Raw genomic sequence first — 21,713 nt, forward strand, 5'->3', positions numbered from 1 at the left:
TAAAAAAATTCTTAGAGATAAATGAAAACACAGACACAACATATCGGAATCTATGGGACACATTGAAAGCAGTTCTAAGAGGAAAATTCATTGCTTGGAGTTCATTTCTTAAAAAAAGAAAAAACCAACAAATAAATGATCTCATACTTCATCTCAAAATCCTAGAAAAAGAAGAGCAAAACAACAGCAAAAGAAGTAGAAGGCAAGAAATAATTAAAATCAGAGCTGAAATTAATGAAATCAAAACAAAAGAAACAATTGAAAAAATTGACAAAACTAAAAGTTGGTTCTTTGAAAAAATAAATAAAATTGACAGACCCTTAGCCATGCTAACGAAGAGAAGAAGAGCGAGAACTCAAATTACTAGCATACGGGATGAAAAAGGCAATATCACAACAGACACTTCAGAAATACAGAAGATAACCAGAAATTATTTTGAATCCTTCTACTCCAATAAAATAGAAGATAGTGAAGGCATCGATAAATTTCTTAAGTCATATAATCTGCCCAGATTGAGTCAGGAGGATATAGACAACCTAAACAGACCAATATCAATTGAGGAAATAGAAGAAACCATCAAAAGATTACCATCTAAGAAAAGCCCAGGACCAGATGGGTATACAGCAGAGTTTTACAAAACCTTTAAGGAGGAACTAATACCAATACTTTTCAAGCTATTTCAGGAAATAGAAAAAGAGGGAGAACTTCCAAATTCATTCTACGAGGCCAACATCACCCTGATTCAGAAACCAGACAAAGACACTTCAAAGAAAGAAAACTACAGACCAATATCTCTAATGAACCTATATGTAAAAATCCTCAATAAAATTCTGGCGAATCAGATACAAAAACATATCAAAAAATTGTGCACCATGATCAAGTAGGATTCATCCCTGGTATGCAAGGCTGGTTCAATATACTGAAATCAATAAATGTTATTCACCACATCAATAGACTTAAAAATACGAACCATATGATCATCTCCATAGATGCAGAAAAAGCATTCAACAAAGTACAGCATCCCTTTATATTCAAAACTCTAGAAAAACTAGGGATAACAGGAACATACCTCAATATTGTAAAAAGCAATCTATGCTAAGCCTCAGGCTAGCATCATTCTGAATGGAGAAAAATTGAAGGCATTCCCTCTAAAATCTAGAACAAGACAGGGATGCCCTCTCTCACCACTTCTGTTCAACATAGTTCTCGAAATACTGGCCAGAGCAATTAGACAGACGAAAGAAATTAAGGGTATAAAAATAGGAAAAGAAGAACTTAAATTATCACTATTTGCAGATGACATGATTCTATACCTAGCAGACCCAAATGGTCTACAAAGACACTATTAGAGCTAATAAATGAATTCAGCAAAGTGGCAGGATATAAGATCAACATGCATAAATCAAAGGCATTCCTGTATATCAGCATCAAATCCTCTGAAATGGAAATGAGGACAACCACTCCATTCACAATATCCTCAAAAAAAAAATATTTGGGAATCAACCTAACAAAAGAGGTGAAAGACTTATACAATGAAAACTACAGAACCCTAAAGAGAGAAATAGAAGAAGATCTTAGAAGATGGAAAAATATACCCTGTTCATGGATAGGTAGAACTAACATCATCAAAATGGTGATATTACCAAAAGTACTCTATAGGTTTAATGCGATGCCAATCAAAATCCCAACAGCATTTCTTGTAGAAATAGAGAAAGCAATCATGAAATTCATTTGGAAAAATTAAAGACCCAGAATAGCAAAAATAATGATAAGCAGGAAGTGTGAATCAGGCAGTATAGCGATACCAGACTTCAAACTATACTACAGAGCAATAGTAACAAAAACAGCATGGTACTGGTACCAAAACAGGCGGGTGGACCAATGGTACAGAATAGATGACACAGAAACCAATCCACAAAACTACAACTATCTTATATTTGATAAAGGGGCTAAAAGCATGCAATGGAGGAAGGATAGCATCTTCAACAAATGGTGCTGGGAAAACTGGAAATCCATATGCAAGAAAATGAAACTGAATCTCTTTCTCTCGCGATGCACAAAAGTTAACTCAAAATGGATCAAGGAGCTTGGTATCAAATCAGAGACACGGCGTCTGATAGAAGAAAAAGTTGGCTACGATCTACATACTGTGGGGTCAGGCTCCAAATTCCTCAATAGGACACCCATAGCACAAGAGTTAATAACTAGAATCAACAAATGGGACTTACTCAAACTAAAAAGTTTTTTCTCAGCAAAAGAAACAATAAGAGAGGTAAATAGGGAGCCTACATCATGGGAACAAATCTTTACTCCTCACACTTCAGATAGAGCCCTAATATCCAGAGTATACAAAGAACTCAAAAAATTAGACAATAAGAAAACAAATAACCCAATCAACAAATGGGCCAAGGACCTGAACAGACACTTCTCAGAGGAGGACATACAATCAATCAACAAGTACATGAAAAAATGCTCACCATCACTAGCAGTCAGAGAAATGCAAATCAAAACCACCCTAAGATACCATCTCACTCCAGTAAGATTGGCAGCCACTATGAAGTCAAACAACAACAAGTGCTGGCGAGGATGTGGAGAAAAGGGTACACTTGTACATTGCTGGTGGGACTGCAAATTGGTGCGGCCAATTTGGAAAGCAGTATGGAGATTCCTGGGAAAGCTGGGAATGGATCCACCATTTGACCCAGCTATTCCCCTTTTCGGTCTATTCCCTAAAGACCTAAAAAGAGCATACCACAGGGACACTGCTACATCGATGTTCATAGCAGCACAATTCACAATAGCAAGACTGTGGAACCAACCCAGATGCCCTTCAATAGATGAATGGATAAAAAAAATGTGACATTTATACACAATGGAGTATTACTCTGCATTAAAAAATGACAAAATCATAGAATTTGCAGGGAAAAGGATGGCATTAGAGCAGATTATGCTAAGTGAAGCTAGCCAATCCCTAAAAAACAAATGCCAAATGTCTTCTTTGATATAAGGAGAGTAACTAAGAACAGAGTAGGAACGAAGAGCATGAGAAGAAAATTAACATTAAACAGGGATGAGAGGTGGGAGGGAAAGGGAGAGAGAAGGGAAATTGCATGGAAATGGAAGGAGACCCTCAGGGTTATACAAAATTACATACAAGAGGAAGTGAGGGGAAAGGGAAAAATAATACAAGGGGGAGAAATGAATTACAGTAGAGGGGGTAGAGAGAGAAGAGGGGAGGGGAGGGGAGGGGAGGGGGGATAGTAGAGGATAGGAAAGGCAGCAGAATACAACAGACATGAGTATATCAATATGTAAATCAGTGGATGTGTAACCGATGTGATTCTGCAATCTGTATACGGGGTAAAAATGGGAGTTCATAACCCACTTGAATCAAAGTGTGAAGTATGATATATCAAGAACTATGTAATGTTTTGAACAACCAACAATAAAAATAAAAAAAAAAAACGATGAGGAAAAAAATGCCAAAACTAAATTCAAGTAAAAACAAATGAACTGAAACTCAACATAACACAACTGCTACAAAAACAGGGAAAAGGGAATCCCTGTAACATTTGAGCACGGTGATTTAACTAGATAGCTGCCTTCTAGGAAAAAAGAACAAGAAGTGCAAACAAGTTCTGTTTGAAGTTCTGATATGAGGGTAGCAATTCTGAAACCTTTTTATGTGTGTGTAGAATTGAGAAGCAAACGTTGATTTTGGGACCCACAGTTACCATGAAAGAAAGAAGACAGGACTACGGAATGGGCAAAGTGAGGCACAGCCTGCCTCTTGGGCTGGAATGGGAGGTGTCAGTGTGGACTCAAGCACTTTTTTTTTTTTTTTTTAAGTATTAAAGGTTGACTAATGAGAAGATTGAAATTTTTTTGGAGCGTTACTTAATTGGGGCTTTTGCTTAATTGGGGCTTCAAAGTTGGTATCCTCCATTATTATTATTATTTTTTAAATTTTTAATTGTAGATGGGCCTTGATATTTATTGATTGATCCTTATGTGGTGCTGAGGATGGAACCCAGGGCCTACCACTGAGCCACAACCCTAGACCTTGTATTCTAGGGCTCTACCACTGAGCCACAACCCTAGACCTTGTATTCTCCATTATTACCATTAATTGCAAATGTTCATCTGCTGATGCTGATATGTAGTGAGGTTTTACATATTTCATCTTTGAAAATGTCTTCACCTAGTTAGGTGCTGTCAAATGCTAATGCCAATTTGTAAACATATGATTTTTTTAATTGTGTATTTTGTCTGTAGTTTGCACCTTAAATGTCCCCCAAAGACCTGGCTGCCAAGTGTTAGAGATGTGGCTGCTAGCTGGTGGCTCTGTTGGGAGGAAGTGGAACATTTAAGATGTAGGACCTAGTAGAAGCTTGTTAGGTCACTGGGGTGTGCCCTTGAAGGGGATTTTGAAGCCTGGCCCCTTCTTGTCTCTTTCTCTTTCATTTCCCAGCTGTGATGAAGTGAGCATTCTCCTCTGCCAAGTGCTCCTGCCATGATGTGCTGTTCTCCCACAGGCCCAAAGCAACAGGTCCAAGTGACCAGACACCAAAACCTCAGAAAGCATGAGTCAAAATAATTTTTTAAAAAAATTTGTTCCAATTTATTTATACATGAAAGTAGAATGCATGTTGATACATCAAACATAAATGGAGTATAACTTCTTTTTCTTCTGGTTTTACTTTTTATAAGTTGTTTACCTCACTTCTTTTGTCACTGTGATGGAAAGCTGACTAGTGAAATATTTATTACTTGAAAGATACTTAAAGAATTCTATGAGCTTCTTTTCTGTTTCTTTCTAGCATGGCATGCCATTAGATGCGAGGTCACTTCCACTTGAAGTGCTTCAACTTCACAGTTTGGTTGGTTTTGAAATATGGAAATCTTTTTTGTCCTTGTATTGAGGTTTTAGAAAACACTGAAACTCTAGTCTGAGCTTAGATGATAAATCTAATGCAAACATATATGCAAATGGGATCTCATTTCTAATGTTAACTTTGCAGCATGGGAAAGCACATAAGATGGATAAACATTCTTATGATTCAAACGTCGGTTATCAAATTTACTGTGGTATGTTTCATGTATAAGTGATGTTCTGGCTTGTGATTTTATGTTACATTTCTTAAGAAACATAATCAAGTCTTTGGAAAAATCTAATCTCCAACCAAATGCTAATGCCATCTGCAAACATATGATTTTTTAATTGTGAAAGTTTGTCAGTAGTTTGCACCTTATTTGGTGTTCTAGGAGGCAGATGAGTGCAGTTATTTTTGTTTCATTTTTTTTTGACTGCTGGAATCAAATATGGTTTAATTAACTCATCCTAAGTAAATGGCTTTCCTTGCTTCCTAACAAATGAGCCCTTCAGAAAATCATTTTCAGTTTCTGTTTTGGGGAAGAATTTATGTTGTGATGAGCTATTCCACTTTAACATTTCTAAATTTTTCTGACTTTCCCCCCTGTGAATTGGGAACTGTGTGTTGAGTGCTTATTGTGAACATGATAACACACAATGTGATCTTTAGCATCACATCTTGAGTCTGTTTTGTGTTGCAATAATGGGATTTCAGAGACTGAGTAATTTAACAAGAAAATGCATTTTTCCCCCTCATAGTTCTGGAGATTGGAAAGTCCAAGGTCAAGGAACTGGCATCTGGTGAGAGTCATTGTGCTATGTCACCCTATGGCAGAGATGGAAGGGCAAGATGGCTCAGGAGAGCAAGAAGGGGCCCATCTTGCTTTATCAGAAACCCACTTCTGAGATAACTCACTCCTGTAATAGTAACATTAGTGTATTCATGACCTTTGGGAAACCTAATCACTTCTTAGGGTCATCTCTCAACCCAGTTGTATTGGAAATTTAGTTTCTAACACATGAACTTTGGGGAACCCATTTTAACCATAGAACATAATAGATACAATGCTTTGCCATGTAATCTGATGACAAAATAATCCATGCTCCCTAGTGTCATTCCAAATTCATGTGGCATTCCAAGTCCATGTCTCTCTTGTTGTCACTGGATCTACAAACACTGCTTATAAACATAAAATGAAGTCTTACTGGCACGATGACGTATCTACTGGGAACACTGTGGCAGCGAACCTGCTCCCTGTGGCTGGTAATGCACCAAGCAGCAGCTGGAAGCCACCAGAGTGGCACCTACAGACTGTCTCGACTCCTAGCAGCCGTTGGCCATACATATGTCAATGAACACGGCTGTAAGCCAATAAAACTATTTATGGGCACTGAAAAGTGAATTTCATATGATTTTTATGTGTCATGAAATATTATTATTTTCTGATAGTTTTCCTGTTTGAACATGTAAAAGTCATTTTTTTGATCATGGGCTGCAAATGGGCGAGAGGCTGAATGTGGCCCCAGGGCAGTAGTTTGGCGACCCCTTTTCTAGTATCTAGACATTGGTTGTCTATCTCCTCCCTTCCACTCCTGGAGGTGGGCTCTGCTCCCTGATGTGCCAGGTCCAGGTCCCCAGCATATTCTTCAAGCATGACAGTGATGACCTTGGCCCCTACTGCACTGTGTCTTGCGGGCCTGCGGAAGCTTCTCTGCAGCAACACCTCAGTTGCCTGGGGCCCAGCCTGCTGCCCACTGTGCAGGTGTGCGTGGGCACAGCGGTGCCCTCTGAGCTGCAGGAGCTCTGGAGCTGACACCTGCACTTTACTGTCTTTACTGTTAAGGATGGGTCATTAATCTCGTCTATTATATATAAAATACGTAGAGAGGGAAGAGCAATAGAATAAGAATAATAGCGGGAAGGATGGTTCAGATAGTCTCTACTTCTTGAGCATCTATAGTGCTTGTATGAGTTAATTTTGTAGTTAGTATTAATGAGATAATATAGAGGACTAAGGAGCTAATTAAGAAAACAATTATAAGAGTATGGTCATGAAAGTGTAAAAGTTCTTCTATAATGGGAGATGTGGCGTCTTGAAATCCTAATTCGAGTGGGTAAGCCATAGAGATATATAGGGATTTAACCTATAAGTTAACTTTGACAAAGTTATGTAATTATTTTACTAATATCTCATGAAGAAAGTCATAATGGTTATGAGGCTGGCTTGAAACTAGTTTTAGAAAGTTTGATTCTTTCCTTTCTTGATTTAAGCCTTAATGTAAGTTGGTTCTTCAAATGTGTGATAGGGTGGAGGGCACCCATGCAGTCATTCTAGATTAGTTGGTGTCAGTTCTACAGTGAGGACTTCTCGTTTTGATGCAAATGCTTCTCAAATTATAAAAATTATAACAGCTGTGAGAGAAATAAATGAACCTATTGAGGATACAGTATTTCATGCTGTGTAAGCATCTGGATAGTCAGAGTATCGACGTGGTATACCTGATAGTCCTAAGAAATGTTGAGGAAAGAAAGTTAAATTTACTCCAACAAACATTACAGTAAAATGAATTTTAGCTCATATATCATTTAGTGTGTAACGAGAAAAAAGGGGAAATCAGTGGACGAATCCTCCCATAATGGCAAATACAGCCCCCATTGATAACACATAGTGAAAGTGGGCTACTACATAATATGTATCGTGTAGGACAATATCTAATGAAGAGTTGGCTAAGACAATTCCTGTTAGGCCTCCTACAGTGAATAAGAAAATAAAGCCGAGTGCTCATAGTATTGCTGGCGATCATTTAATATTTCCTCCGTGCAGGGTTGCTAATCAGCTAAAAACTTTTACTCCTGTAGGAATAGCAATAATTATAGTTGCGGATGTAAAGTAAGCTCGAGTATCTACATCTATTCCAACGGTAAACATATGATGGGCTCATACAATAAATCCAAGGAAACCAATAGATATTATAGCTCATACTATTCCTATATAACCGAATGGTTCTTTTTTTCCTGAGTAGTATGTTACGATATGAGAAATTATACCAAATCCTGGAAGGATAAGAATATAAACTTCAGGATGTCCAAAAAATCAAAATAGGTGTTGATAGAGGATAGGATCCCCACCTCCAGCAGGATCAAAAAATGTAGTATTAAGATTACGATCTGTGAGTAATATAGTAATTCCTGCCGCAAGAACTGGAAGAGATAAGAGTAGTAGTACTGCTGTAATTAACACGGATCACACGAATAAAGGAGTTTGATATTGAGATATCGCAGGTGGTTTTATGTTAATAATTGTTGTAATAAAGTTAATGCACCTAGGATAGATGAGACTCCTGCTAAGTGAAGGGAAAAGATGGTTAGGTCTACTGAAGCTCCTGCATGGGCAAGATTTCCAGCTAATGGAGGATATACGGTTCAGCCAGTTCCTGCTCCTGCTTCAACCATAGAACAAGCGAGTAAGAGGAGAAAAGAAGGGGGAAGAAGTCAGAAGCTTATATTATTTATACGTGGAAATGCTATATCAGGAGCTCCGATTATTAGGGGTACTAGTCAGTTTCCAAACCCACCAATTATAATTGGTATAAATATAAAGAAAATTATAACGAATGCATGAGCAGTAACAATAACATTGTAAATTTGGTCATCACCCAATAGAGCTCCAGGTTGACCTAGCTCAGCACGGCCAGGTGCTCTGGTGCAGAAGGACTGGCAGGTGCACCTGTGGCCTCCTGACCAGCAGCGTAGGTTCACTTTTGAGGGAAAAGCCAAGCACTCTGGGTGGCTGCAAACCTCTTGTCACTCCAGGAGGGACACTGTGCTTTCAGGTCTGGGGAGAGTGGAGTCACAGCCTGAGGTGATGCCTGTTCCCCACCCCCACCCCCCCACCCCCAGGAATTGGCTTTCACCTATAAAGGGCCTTCAGAATCATTCATTTGATCATTGTTTTCAGAAATAACCACAGGCCTGTCCTGAGTGGGTGAAAGACGAGGCCTGGGCAGTGGGACACCCGGGGCTTCACCCAGTCCTGCTGAACAGCCGCCCCTTCGCTTCTCTGGGCTCACTGCATCGTGGGTAAAAGGAGGGGCTTAGGTTTGTTCTGCCTCTGGCTCCACTACAGACTGAGTTGGACCCCAATTATCAGAGACTGGGGAAGAAGATTCTTTTAAAATACGTCCTGTGGTCAACCACTCTGGACAGAATATTTATTTCCTCCCAAATTAATAATCCCTAATGTAACGATATTAGAAGATCTGGTCGATGGGAAGTGATTAGGTCATGAGAGCGCAGCTCCCAGGGTCAGGATTAATGTCCTCATAAAAGAGGCCCCAGAGTAGGCTCCCTCCTTCCTTCCACCATGTGAGCTTACGGCGAAAAGACAGCCAACTATGAACCAGGTGTTGGCTCTCACCAAACACCTGGGTGATGCCTGCCTCTCTACCTTGCGTTCCCAGCCTCCAGAACTGTGAGAGATACTGTTTTACTGGACTAAGACACCAGCCTCTTCTTTTGTTCTTATTTAGACACTATCAGAATCAGTTTCCCCTTCAACTTTGTTCTCTTGGACATTTCTATTTATACCAGATAGGTCAAAGAAGGGTTCAACGAGCATCCGTCTCTCCTCCCTCTGGATTTACAACTGTTAGCATTTTTTCTTTTCTTTTCTTTTTTTTTTTTGGCAGCAGCAGCAACTCCTTTCCTTTATTTCTTCCCTGTGTAAAAGAGAATTAAAGTTTTGCAGCTTTCCTTTCCTGCCCTCAGGCCCCCAATCAGTCAAGTGACCACAGGCACCAAATCTTAGGCTGGATAACAGCACAGGCCTCAGACACCTGCCTCCAATTCTGAGGTCCAAATGGCTATTTGTGTAAGTCAGCATTAAATCCATCAAAAAAGAAAAGCGCCACTCAAAACCCATGGGGGCAGCTAGGCCTGAAGCTTTAGGGTGGATCAGAGGCAGTCTTCTGAGGAATGAGTCTCAAGACAAGAGGCCACCTAAGCTTGCTTGGATGGAACCCCACGATAATGATGGTCACCTCTGTTGGTGTAGAGGGCTGCTGCGGGTAAGTCAGCTCAGTTGTCTGAAGAAAAGATTTGCACACACAAATCTTTCAAAGGAAGCAATCAAAGTAGTATCCTGGTCACAGCTCCACTATCATGTGCCCAAGTGGTTGCTGGGTCAGCTGCAGGGCAGAGGCAGGCTTCCAAGGAGAGGGAGACAGTGGGGGTACTTCTAGGTCACATAAGCCTGTCTCTCAGGAGATTTCCAGGAGGGAAATCTCATTCTTGGGGTCGATTGACCATGACTTTGCTCAGGGCCTCCAACACCTCCCGCTTGTAGTCTTCGAAGTCCCCATCAATTTGGCTAACACTTTGCTCCTCCACTACCCACAGTTGGCAGTTGGTTTCTGTGATGAGTCGGGCATCATGGCTGACGACAATCACAGCACCCTTGTACTCATTGATGGCCTCCCCCAGAGCATCGATAGATTCTATGTCCAACTTATTGGTTGGCTCGTCCAAGATGAGGACGTGGGCCTCCCGACAGGCCAGCTCTGCAAAGACAACTCGGGCTTTCTGCCCACCAGAGAGTTTGCAGATCCGGATGGTGTGAGCATGACTCTCAAGGCCAAAGCAGCCCAGGCACTTGCGTGCATCCTGGTAGGCCGGGTTGAAGCTCCGCTGCAGATACTCATCGGGCGTTACCTCCATGGGCAGCTGCTCTGCATATGGCTGGTTGAAGAAGCCGATTTTCAATCGGTGGTTCTTTCTCATTTCCCCATGTGTCGGCGTCAGCTTGCCTGTCAGCAGCAGGAGCAGTGTGCTTTCCCCCACACCATTAGGGCCCACGATGCATATCCTTGAGTCCATGTCGATGCCAAAATCCAGGTTCTTGAAGAGTGGTTTCTGCCCCTCATAGCCAAATGTCACACCATGCAGACCCCAGCACAGGAGGGCTGAGTGGCGGGGGATTTGGGAAAGTGAAGCGCACAGTATATTCCTTCGGGCGCTGCAGGAGCTCAGGGGCTTCCTGGGATTTCGAGTCAGGGCCTCCTTTGTTTGCTTTTCCGCCTGCTTGGTGGACTTGCCACCAACCTTCAGCTCCTTCAGCTTTTTTTTTCCTGCTTCTCATACTGTTTCAGCAGTTCTTTCTGCTTTTGCTGGTACATCTTCTTGAAGGTCACGTAATTGCCTCTATAGTAGTGGAGCTGCTGGGCATTGAGATGGATGATATCAGTGCACACATCATCCAGGAAGCTCTGGTCATGGGAGACAATCAGCCGTGTCTTTCGCCAGCCCCGAGGATAGTTATTGAGCCAGATAACAGCATTGAGGTCCAGGTGATTAGTGGGTTCATCCAACATCAGCAGTGTAGGCTCCATGAACAGTGCCCTGGCCAGAGAGACACGCATGCGCCAGCCCCCTGAGAACTTCTGTGTGGGCCGATTCTGCATCTCAGGGTCAAAGCCCAGACCAGCCAGGATCCGTCGTGCTTTGGCCTCTGCAGCTGCTGCCCCAGTGGCTCACAATTCCTCATATACCTTCTCTAGCCTCTCAGCAGCTGTGTCATCCTCCTGTTCCAACTGCCTCTGAAGTCGTCGTTCCTCTTCCAGCAGCTTAATCGCTTGGTGTCAGCTCCAAGAACAGCCTGCACTGCTGGTGTTTCATCTGCTACTACCTCCTGCTCTCACAGCAGCACATCAACGTTAGGAAGGATGCTCAGGGCACGGTTGGCGATGTGCTTGAGGAGTGTGGTCTTGCCCTGACCGTTAGGTCCCACCAGCCCACAGCGGTGTCCTGCTACGATGAATAGATCTGCATTCACAAACAACTCCTTGCCATGGGCCGAGATACTGAACTTCTCCAGCTTGACATCAGATGCATTTTCTAACATGGCCTGTCGGGAGGACACCTCTGCCTGGGATACAGAGAAGTCAATTTCGGCAGCATTAGCTGCTTTTAATGAAGCCACCTGGCACTCATAATCCATCCGTTTCTTGAGCTTTTTCTTCTCCTTTTTGCTAAGGTGAGCATAGGGATCATCTGCCCTTGACTCTCCCTCTTCCTCCTCTCCTTCCTCTGAACCCGGTTTTGACTTTTTGGCCTTCTCTTTTCCTTGTTTGGGAGGCTCCTTTTCTTTTGTCATTTCATCTTCTTCATCTTCCTCTTCACTATCCAGAGCAGCAAATTTATTTTGACGCTTGGCCTTCCCTTTCGACTTTTCTTCCTTTTCCTTTTTTTGCCCTTGAGCCCAGGCTGTTGCTCCTCAGACACAGCCTTATCGATCTGATTCCTCTCTGGCTTAGCAGCCTTGGGAGGATGCTTTTCTTCCTCCTCCTCTTCTTCACTCTGATCCTGAATCAGGGCTGCAAAAACATTACCACCCCTGGTCTTCTTTCCTGCTCGGGGAATCGGGGCAGGTATCTCATCCTCTTCGTCACTGGCAGGTACAGAAAGGGGCTCCATTAGCTCTTTTTCCTCTCCATCATCATCCACATCCTTCTTCCGCCGGCCCTTTTCGAGGGTCTCGCTTCTTCTTTTGCTGCTGTTGCTGTTGCTGCTGCTTTTGCTGCTGTTGTTCCTTCTCCTTGAGCACTTTCTCTTCTTCCCCAGCCTGTTTATCTTCTACGGCCAGCTCCTCCAAGAACGTCTTTTTGGTCTTTTTGTCCTTCTTCCCTTTCTTCACCACCTTGTCTGTGGGACTTGGGCTGTCTGCGTCCCCGATCCACTTGGGCTCCGGTGGTTGCTGCTTGGGTCCCTTCGGCATTGCATTACTACTACCCTGGCGGAGCCCTGTGCTGTTTCCCAACTGTTAGCATTTTGACATATTTTCCCCTCTTTCTTTTCATGTGGTGTGTGTGTGCGCGCGCGTGTGTGCACATGTGTGATGGAATGATTTGAATGACATTTGTTATGGACCACATGTTTGTGGCTGCCTTCAATTCATATGCTGAAATCCTAACCCCCAAAGTGATATATACAGATGGGAATATGGTAGGGGATGACTAGGTCAGGAGGTCTCCCCGCCATGATGGGATGAGTGCACCTATGAGAAGAGACACAGGAGAAGGTCTCTTGCTCTCCCTCAGCCATGGGAGGGGCCCTCTGCCAGCACAGGACTTTCTGGTACCTCCACCTTGGACTTACCAGCCTCCAGAACCGTGATAAGTAAGTGTTGCTTGAACCACTCGTCTATGGAGTTCTCATTGTAGTTGTCTGAACTGACTAGGACCATATTTCATAGAACAAGGACATTCTTCTTATCAGCAGAATTTCACTGTCATGCTTGCAAATGAAAATTCCGTGTCATCTGACACCCTGCTCACGTTCATATTTCCCCCAGTCGTCCTAGGATGTCTTTAGGTTTTTATGTTAGAACTAGGTCAGGGAACCTACATGATAAGCAGAAGCCCTTCTCATGCGTTTTCCAATCCTGCCTCCTTTCTCCCCCAAAGTAACCACTATCTTGCCTGGTTTTGAATTTGATATCAGTGGGATGGTACAGTATAGATTCTCCTGTCTGCCTCCTTCCTGGCCACGTCGTGTTGGTGACACGTTCCTTTGTGGATGACATAGAGCAGAGGTCAAACTTTATTATTTCTCATACCGATGGTCAGGACCTTCTCATCTCTCTGTGGTTCTATGAGCTGCACCCCAGCCTGCAGGGCGTTTTAATGAAACCACTTCCTTTGCCTACTCAAGCGCTGAAGACCTGTCTTCTATTCTGATCTTTCAAGTCTTGACCATCTGGAGAGCTGGTAACCTTGTGAAGCTGGGAGTGTAAAGGGTGCCATGTGGAAGGGTCTGGAAGCTACAAACATGGGCACACCTTAGAATCTAGTCATTTTATTTTTGGGGAGACAGCCTAGAGCTCTTCTCCATGTGTGAAACTTTCAGGGGGTCCTAGAGGACAAACTAGTTTCATAAGGAGGCCAAGAAGTTATTTCTCTTTCTGATTCCCTCATAAGTGGAATTCTCTAGGGGCTATCTGACAATGGATACTCCCACAGTTTGGTTGCAGAAAGAGAAAGCGAATCCAGTCTCTTTGAGCGAGTCAGCCATTAAGATAACATGCCAAAAAAAAAAAAAAAAAAAAGGAAAAGCAAGACTTCTTGTTAATTTTCTTTTCTTTTGAAAAAATGAAGTTCTTTTTTAGAGAAATATTTGTTAACATGTAATAGGTTTATTATTGTTTTAAAAATCATAAGATAAATATCTAAAATTTCTGTGTCTAAATTTCTAATATAATAAATAGAAACATCAATGCCTGACACCAAGGAGAAGTTTTTTTTTTTTGGTACCGGGGATTGAACTCAGGGGCTGTCGACCACTGAGCCACATCCCCAGCCCTGTTTTGTACTTTATAGAGACAGGGTCTCACTGAGTTTCTTAGTACTCCACTGTTGGTGAGGCTGGCTTTGAACTTGCAATCCTCCTGTCTCTGCCTCCTGAGCCGCTGGGATTACAGGCGTGCGCCATTGCGCTTGGCTTCATAAAATAAATACTCTTTAAAAATATATCTGGCTTTCTTCATGTAGCATTTTGAGATTTCATGCATGTTGTTGTGTGAATCAGTACTTTGTTCCTTGTACTGGTGCGCAGTATTCCATTATATAGATATGCTCCTGCTTGCTAATGTTCGTTGATGGATGGTGGAACTGTTTAAATGCAGTGATCGTGAACATTCATGAACAAGTCTACGGATGGCTACATGTTTTCATTTCTCTTGGGCAAATATTCTTGAGTGTAATAACTTAACTTTTTAAGAACCTTTCAAAGTGGTTGTACCATTGGATATTCCTACCAGCGGTAAATGAGAGTTCCAATTCCTCCATGTTTTTCTTGAAATATTTTGGTACCATTTTGAATGTCACCATTGGTTTCCTTCTCTCTTTTCTTTCTTTCTTTTTTTTTTCTTTTTTTCTTTTTTAGGATGTCAGCTAGCATTCACCTTTGCAATGGAAGGTCCTTTGTGCAGGGAAGGACACTTCTCCCAGTTACAACTGTTCCCTGTGCTCACTCCAGTTCATCTTTATATTTTTTCTTCATAGTTCTGGGGATGGAACCCAGAGCCTCACACATGCTAGGCAAGTGTTTTACCACTGAGCCACATCCCCAGCCCAACTCCAGCTCATCTTGAGATGACCAGACTTGGACCCCATCACAATCATAGAAAAGTATATGTAGCCATAACGTCTCAGTGAATGATGAGAAGGGTTTACTGGTCCTTTCTCTCCCTAATTTCTCTGCAACTGACAGCCATTTCTTATGTCTTCCCCACCTCCCCCACTGTAGCCCCGCCAATGCCTCCCCATGCCCTGTTACATTCCCAGACATTTCAGCCTTGGCTCTAAGTTCCATACTATACTGGGGACAACACCAAACACCTTAGCTGAGTTCCTTCTCCCTAGAACAGTGGTTCTCAGCGAGGTCCCAGGGCCAGCAGTATCCATATCCCTTGGAAATTTGTCATCAATGCACATTCTCAGACCTAATGGATCAGACACTTGGGGCTGAGGCCCAGAATCCATGCTTCAACACAGACGTTGTGATGTGTGCTCGTGTCTGAGACCACTGCCATAGAATTACTCTGGAGTCATTTATTGTTACTTAAGCCTGGTCCTTGAGGGTCTCATCCCATGTCCTGATAGGCTTTTGAAATACTTCACCTAACACAAATGGGGAGTCTTCAGGGTGACATGGAAAGAATTCTGATGCTTGGAAAATAAGATTTTCTTCACCTTATTTCATCAATACAAATTACATATCTATTCACTGTTTTGAGACAAAATCAAGGATGCTTTCTGGTTGGCCAAAGATTTGGCCTTTCCGTTTGTTAGAGGTCCCTGTGCCTCCTTATTCGCACCCACCCATGTAGCTGTGAAGGAGGGATGTGGACCTGCTGCTTTCCACGGAGGTTCAAGGGCACGAACATATGGCCAGTGCTGGGGAGCCGTGTTGGCTGCTGCTCTGGATCGCAGCAGGAGCAGGTGACCAGGTGACATCTTTAGCAAGTGTCAGTGCTGTGCCTCCGGGGCAAGCAGGATTTTGGACCTTCTGGATGAGGCCCCATCCCAGGCCCCTTGTCTGCAAGACCCGGCCACTGCCCACGGCCTCAAGGACAGGGATGGGGTTAGCAAGAGACCAGGGAGTGTGGAATCTGTCTCTGAACACGGGTCAGGGAGAGGATGATGAGACCAAGACTGGGCCAGACTTGCAGGCCTCAGGGTCCTGGGGGAGGGAACTCTGTGTGGGGAGCTAGCTTTCTGCTGGTGTGGCAGGTGGGGCCTGTCCTGTGTGGTGTCATTCAGTTGTAGAAAGGAAGTGGGACATTCTGTAGTCAGGGGCTGCTGAGGCCTGAGGTGTGTGGTATAATTAAAAGGTCAAAGCGTTTGTTTTGTTAGACCTTTCTTTCTTTTAATTTTTTTTTTAGTTGTTGATGGACCTTTATTTAATTTATTTGCATGTGGTGCTGAGAATCAAACCCAGTGCCTCACACATGTTAGATAAGCGCTCTACCACCAAGCTCTAACCCCAGCTCCTTGTTAGACCTTTCCGAACAGAAGTTTGCACTTATATTTCCTAAGATTCCCTCACCTTTATGATAAAGTCAGAGGAAATATTAGGAACCTTGAAGGTGCATGGGTTAGGGAGAGAGACCTGGGGGTGTTGGGGTGCTGAGTAGCCAAGGGATCTTGGAGAACTCCTACAGAACAGGTCACTGTGCCTTGCTTTCTGTAGCCAGACCTTCTAATCATCTGCAAGAAAATGTGCCTGAAAAATCATATCAATGGGTTGTTTCTTATTGTGGAATGTGCCCCCAATTGGATTTTAAAAGCTCATATTTATTTCATGTATTTTGTTGGATAATTTCGGGTAGTTCGGCCTGCTTGGATAAAACATATAGGGTCTGGGGCAAACGATACTGGGTTAGTGTCTCACTCCTGCCGCTTTCTAATTTCCGAGCCTCAGTTTCCTTCTCAGAGAAATGAGATGAATCCCATCCACACCGGATGGGACTGAGGGAGCAGGGAGATAGAGCACAAGTTCATAAAGAGCCAGGGACAGTGCCTGGGACAAATCCAAGGCTTAGTAAATGTTCCTTCACCCGCCCCTTTTTCTTCCATAGTCTATTTCATATACAAATGGGTAAAAAAAAAAATTGGACAAAACAATGCAAAGAGAGCAAAAGTCAACATTTATTTGTCCTGCGGTTGGTGCTAGCTGGTTTACATTTCAGTGCTGTGGACTTCATCTTGCCTTGATGTACCTGGGTCTGAGCCCTCGCTGGGCTGAGGCGAGGTGTCCTTACACCAGAGCAGCCGCCTGCAGAGGTATCTCCTGAGTGTCCTGTTCCGAAACACACAGAGAAGAGGGGTGACGCAGCAGAGGGCGATGGCCACGATCTCTGTGACCTGAACGCTCATGTCCAGTCGGTAGGTGCCCTTGCAGTCCTGGAGGGAGAAGTGTTCTTTGAAAGCAGACAGGAAAAGCACGACGTTGTAGGGTGCCCACATCAAAAGGAAGAGGGCGGTCAGGGCAAAAGGGAGCCTAGAAAGGTCCGGCGGACTCTCCCTGAGCCTCTGTGGGTTTCTCATTCGCACGTAGCAAAATGCAAAAACGAGCAACGGGAAAACCAGTACCAAAATGTTCATCTTCAGAGTCAGAAAATGCTTCCAGAAGGCCTCATGAGCTGGCAGAAAGTGGGATCTGCTCAAGGGGCACCACTGGTCTCCCTGGAATCCCACCTGAGGTTGATAAAGCACATATTCAGGCAAAGTGACCAGAAAGGCCACTACCCACGTCAGAACACTTGTAATCACTGTGCCCGGCGTCGTCCTGAAGGCTGGGGACAACCATCTCACGTGGAAAAACACCGCGTACCTTTGCAGGATCAGGAGGGTGTTGAAAAGCGCCTCACTGAACACACCCACCGAGCGGAGTCCTGCGAAAACCCAGCATAGCGGCTCATCGGCGCGTCTTCTCTCCAGAGCAGTGTGAAACCAGAAGGGCAGGAAAAGCAAGAAGCACATCTTGGAAATGGCCAAGTTCAGAAAATAGGTTTTGTCCACGTATTTCAGTCCTTTATATTTGACCAGGACAAACACAAACAAGGCATTGCCCAGGAGACCGGCCACCAATAGGGTGCCGCTGAACGGCAGCACCTGCTGGGCTGAGAGGACCTGGGCCATGTATCTGTCACACGGTGGTGGTTCCACCTCGTCGTCGTTCTTCTTTGGACCATCGCTGATGAAGACGTCGTAGTAGTCGTCTGGGGTGGCTGTGTAATTATCCATTTTCTGGATGTCCTGTGGATAAACAAGAGATTATTTCTCCTCCCTGTGGCTGTAATAATATCCCAGAAGAAACCACAACCAGAAATGGCACCCACAGAGCCACACGGTCCCCTGGCTTTATTCTAACCAGAGTAGGTCTGCAACACAGAAGGCTGAAATTAAACACTTTTTTTTTTTTTTAAACAGGTGCCCACCTCCCTTGGAGCAGCAGTGACTATATTCATCTGACTCTTAAGTACTTAGTGGTGTGCTAGGTGCCCCAGGGCATTAAAATAGGCATGACATCATCTTGGCTTAATTTCTTCTAGTTGCCACAAGGCTAGCCTACTTGGAAACCATATTCAAGAACACATACAATGAAAGAGAACCGAATACCGCAGCTTTCAATTGCAAGAAATCCGTGTAGGTCTTAATAATATCTACATGTTCAAAAAGTTTGCTCACCCTTGAAACAGCTTCCTGTGACAGGCGGAGATGTTTCCCCTCTCGAGGGAGATAAACAAATGTTTGCAAAAGTGAAACCACGCGGAGCATTCCCGTGGGCAGAACTTATAGGACTTACCACTTGACCGAGTTCCTGCGGGGAGGGGCGCAGTCTCTTGATCCACCATCCAGGGAGCCGTGGGAATTCCTGGGGCGGCTGGAAGACGGCTTCCTTCTGATCGAGCTGGTTGAGACCCTCAGGGACAAGAGGAGCCACTCACTGTTATTGCCTGGGTGGCTCTGCCCCTTCAGTCTCGCAGGGATCAGCTGAGTTCAGCAGCCAGTTGAACTCTGGACCCTCTCAGGAGCCTCTGAAAGGAACGGGGACGTTTTCTCCTCCCCTCTTCTCCTGGACCCCGCCTTTAGTTTCCCCATGGCCTTTTAGACCACTGTCCTTCTGCAGCCGTAGATAAGGGAACTAAGCTACTGCTGCTTTGAGTGATAGTTGGCGGCTGGCGTCACCCTGCTGAGAAGCACCGAGACCCCTCTGGCTTCTGACATTAGCGCTCTGAATAGGCGGCAGCCACCAGGGGAGAAGCGTGTCTGTGGCCATCCGGAGTCCAGACCTGAGGGTCCTGACCCTTCCCAGGCAGCGTCCCCGCGTCAGTGCCGGGATGGGGAACCTGCCCCGAGAGCCCCCTCCAGCAGAGTGTGTTTGGATCTTTGTGGCTATTTTGGAGAGGCACAGTGGGCTTTGGCTGAGGGTCTAAGAGGGAAAAATGGAAGCCACCGAGGGAAGTCAGCGGGGAAGGACAGGTTGGGGGACAGAGTGGGGCAGAGATGGCGTCAGTGTCTGTGAGTGCAGGGCTGCCTGGGCAATGATGTCGACGACAGCAAGGAGTGCTGCAGGCGCCCGGAAGTCCTCTGTGCTGCGGGGACATCTGGGGCAGCTGACCCTGTTCTGTGAAGAACCCAGAGCAGGGAAAACCCCAAATGAGGACATGGAGGGGACTTCAGGTCAGGTGGGAAAGAACACGAGGAAAATGAGTGGAACCTCAAACTGAGGCTGGGGTGGAGGAAGGAGACGGAGCCGACACACAGATCTAGAGGTGGGAGGGGACAGGGGATGACGTGGAAGGCGTGTGAGCTCAGAAGAGGAACTTAAAAGAACTGAATAAAAAAATGTTGATGGACTTCTGTCGGGTCGATGACTCTTGGTACCTGGGATCCACCTCATTTGGAAATCAGTCCTACGTATCCGCCTGGCAGGGGTGAATCTGGTACAGTGACCTCCTTTTTATCACTAAAGATGCATCTGAGGTAGCAAGGAATTCAGAAGGTGAACCTTCCAACTAGGAAGAGTAAGAGAAAGAGAAGCATAAAAAAGCCCCGATAGATGTGTGACAGGACATTAGGCTCCAAGCGTATACCCATGGCCACAGCAGAAAGGGAGACATGGGTTGGGGCAGCGGGAACCCAGGCTGTGAGAGGACCCCAGTGAGTCCTCTCCTCTCTCGGGTGAGGGAGTGGGGTTGCCAGGCCCTGGGAACCTCTGACCTCCTGTTGGTGGTGGCTGCGGCCCCTCTCCCTCCTCCTGAGGTCTCACTGACTCTGCAGCCACACCAGAACACTAGAAGGCAGGTGGCTAGGTGAGGGTGGCTCAGTGGTCAGCCCCAGGCAGGGGAGGGAGAGCCAAGTCAGAATCGAAACTCGAACAAGCCACCAGGAAACACATGGCTCATTAGATGACAGATGGCTGGGGGAGGGGAGAGGTGGGGGGGAAGAGCAGGTAGGCACATCATACACCACGTGTCACCGAATCACATGAAATTTAAATTTTCCTCGATTTTTTTTTCCACCCTAACTTCTCCATTAGCATGGCCTTCACTTTCAGTATTATTTGGTTTTGGCTTGATTCCCACCATTCTGACGAGTCACACCCAGGCCATGAGATTCCTGAAGCTTCTTCTAAACTGGTAGGAAGGAGAAGCTTAGAGGTCTGAAGCTGAGGCGCAAGGAAAGTTCCATTTACCATTCGACTGTCTGGACATTGCATTAGCCAGCGCTCTCTCAACTGTGACAAAATACCTGAGATAATCGACTTTAAAGAGGGAAAAGTTGGCTCACGGATTCAGAGGCTTCAATCCATGTTCACTTGCCCCTGGTGCCTTTGGGGCTGTGATGAGGTAGCTCATTGTGGTAGGAAAACCAGGCTGAAAGGGCTGCAAAGTGAAAAAGAGAGGCAGGAAGGGGCAGGGGTTCCCCTATTTCCTTCTAGTAGGTTCCACCTCTTCAAGGTTTCTCTACTTTGCCATAGAAACACAGGCTGGGCACCAAACCTTCCCCATGTGTGTGGCCTTTGTATGGGGGGGTGCTCATCCAAAGCATAGCAGCCGTCTTGGCTGATGAAACTCTAGCACATTCTGTGGCTTTGGCCTGTGGCTCACAGACCTTACCCTTGAAGGTCTGGGTTCCTCCTTATCACAGCCTTCTACCCCAGATTCAACCTAAGAAGCCATCCTGTCCTACTCTCGCTCCCCCCTACAGCTTGAAAATCATCCCTTCACTCAACCAACATTGAAGAGGGTCTTACAGGGGTCAGCCTGTTCTCGGTGCCAGGGATACATCAAGGAGGAAAACAGCCCCAAATCCCGATCTTCACGGGGCATACGCTCAGCAGACTAAAACCAAAGAAGCAAGTCGATGGCAGGTTGGTAGAAAAGCAGCTCTATGGGAAGAGGAAGTGAGGAAGGAGAATAGGAAGGGTAGGTGGTTTGGTCGTCCAAAGAGCCTTGCTGAGAAGGTGGGCGCAGGACAGCCAGGTCCCATAGTTATGGTTTATGGCCTCAGCCTTTCTTGCTGCTGAGTTCTTGTATCAAGGGAAGCTGAAAACACATTCTGGGTGATAGTTTCAGAAATAATGTTATGGACGAGGTAGACAGGTTCTCCGTATCATATTGCAGGCTGGCCAGCCACTCTATCAAGGTAGGTTCCTGCTCAGGAGGTGTGAGCCGCCTGGGAAATAAAAAGTCTGAAATAATTCGTAAGAAATAGAGCCAGAGCCAGAAATTAGTTATAAAAAGGGGAGCGCTTTGACGGGTCTTCAAGTCCTGAT

At 44.8% G+C, this 21,713-nt stretch overlaps 1 protein-coding gene and 1 pseudogene across 2 annotated transcripts; both read right to left on the reverse strand.

Moving 5' to 3' along the window:
- Positions 1 to 10,157: 10,157 nt before the first annotated feature.
- On the reverse strand, positions 10,158 to 12,645 carry LOC101965364 (ATP-binding cassette sub-family F member 1 pseudogene; annotated as a pseudogene).
- A 4,414-nt stretch (positions 12,646 to 17,059) lies between these two features.
- Ccrl2 (C-C motif chemokine receptor like 2) lies at positions 17,060 to 19,640 on the reverse strand. Of its 2 annotated transcripts, none has more exons than XM_005333068.3 (2): positions 18,738 to 19,640; positions 17,060 to 18,187 (listed from the first exon to the last, which is right to left on the reverse strand). In XM_005333068.3, exon 2 carries the CDS (start codon positions 18,173 to 18,175, stop codon positions 17,108 to 17,110), a length of 1,068 nt encoding a protein of 355 aa, XP_005333125.2. In that variant the 5' UTR covers positions 18,176 to 18,187; positions 18,738 to 19,640; the 3' UTR covers positions 17,060 to 17,107. The 2 variants fall into 2 exon arrangements, with proteins under 2 accessions (XP_005333125.2, XP_040146093.2); XM_040290159.2 differs by having other exon boundaries at positions 18,620 to 18,753.
- Positions 19,641 to 21,713: the final 2,073 nt, after the last annotated feature.

This window comes from Ictidomys tridecemlineatus, chromosome 2 (genome assembly GCF_052094955.1).
Source record: "Ictidomys tridecemlineatus isolate mIctTri1 chromosome 2, mIctTri1.hap1, whole genome shotgun sequence".
Lineage (NCBI taxonomy): Eukaryota > Metazoa > Chordata > Mammalia > Rodentia > Sciuridae > Ictidomys > Ictidomys tridecemlineatus.

Excerpts from the sequence above, each read along its gene's own strand:
- Ccrl2 (XM_040290159.2), bottom strand. The coding sequence starts at position 18,709 with ATGCTCCGCGTGGTTTCACTTTTGCAAACATTTGTTTATCTCCCTCGA. Across the intron at positions 18,188-18,619 it reads CACAGGAAGCTGTTTCAAGG|GACATCCAGAAAATGGATAA; the intron begins GTGAGCAAACTT and ends GTTTATCCACAG.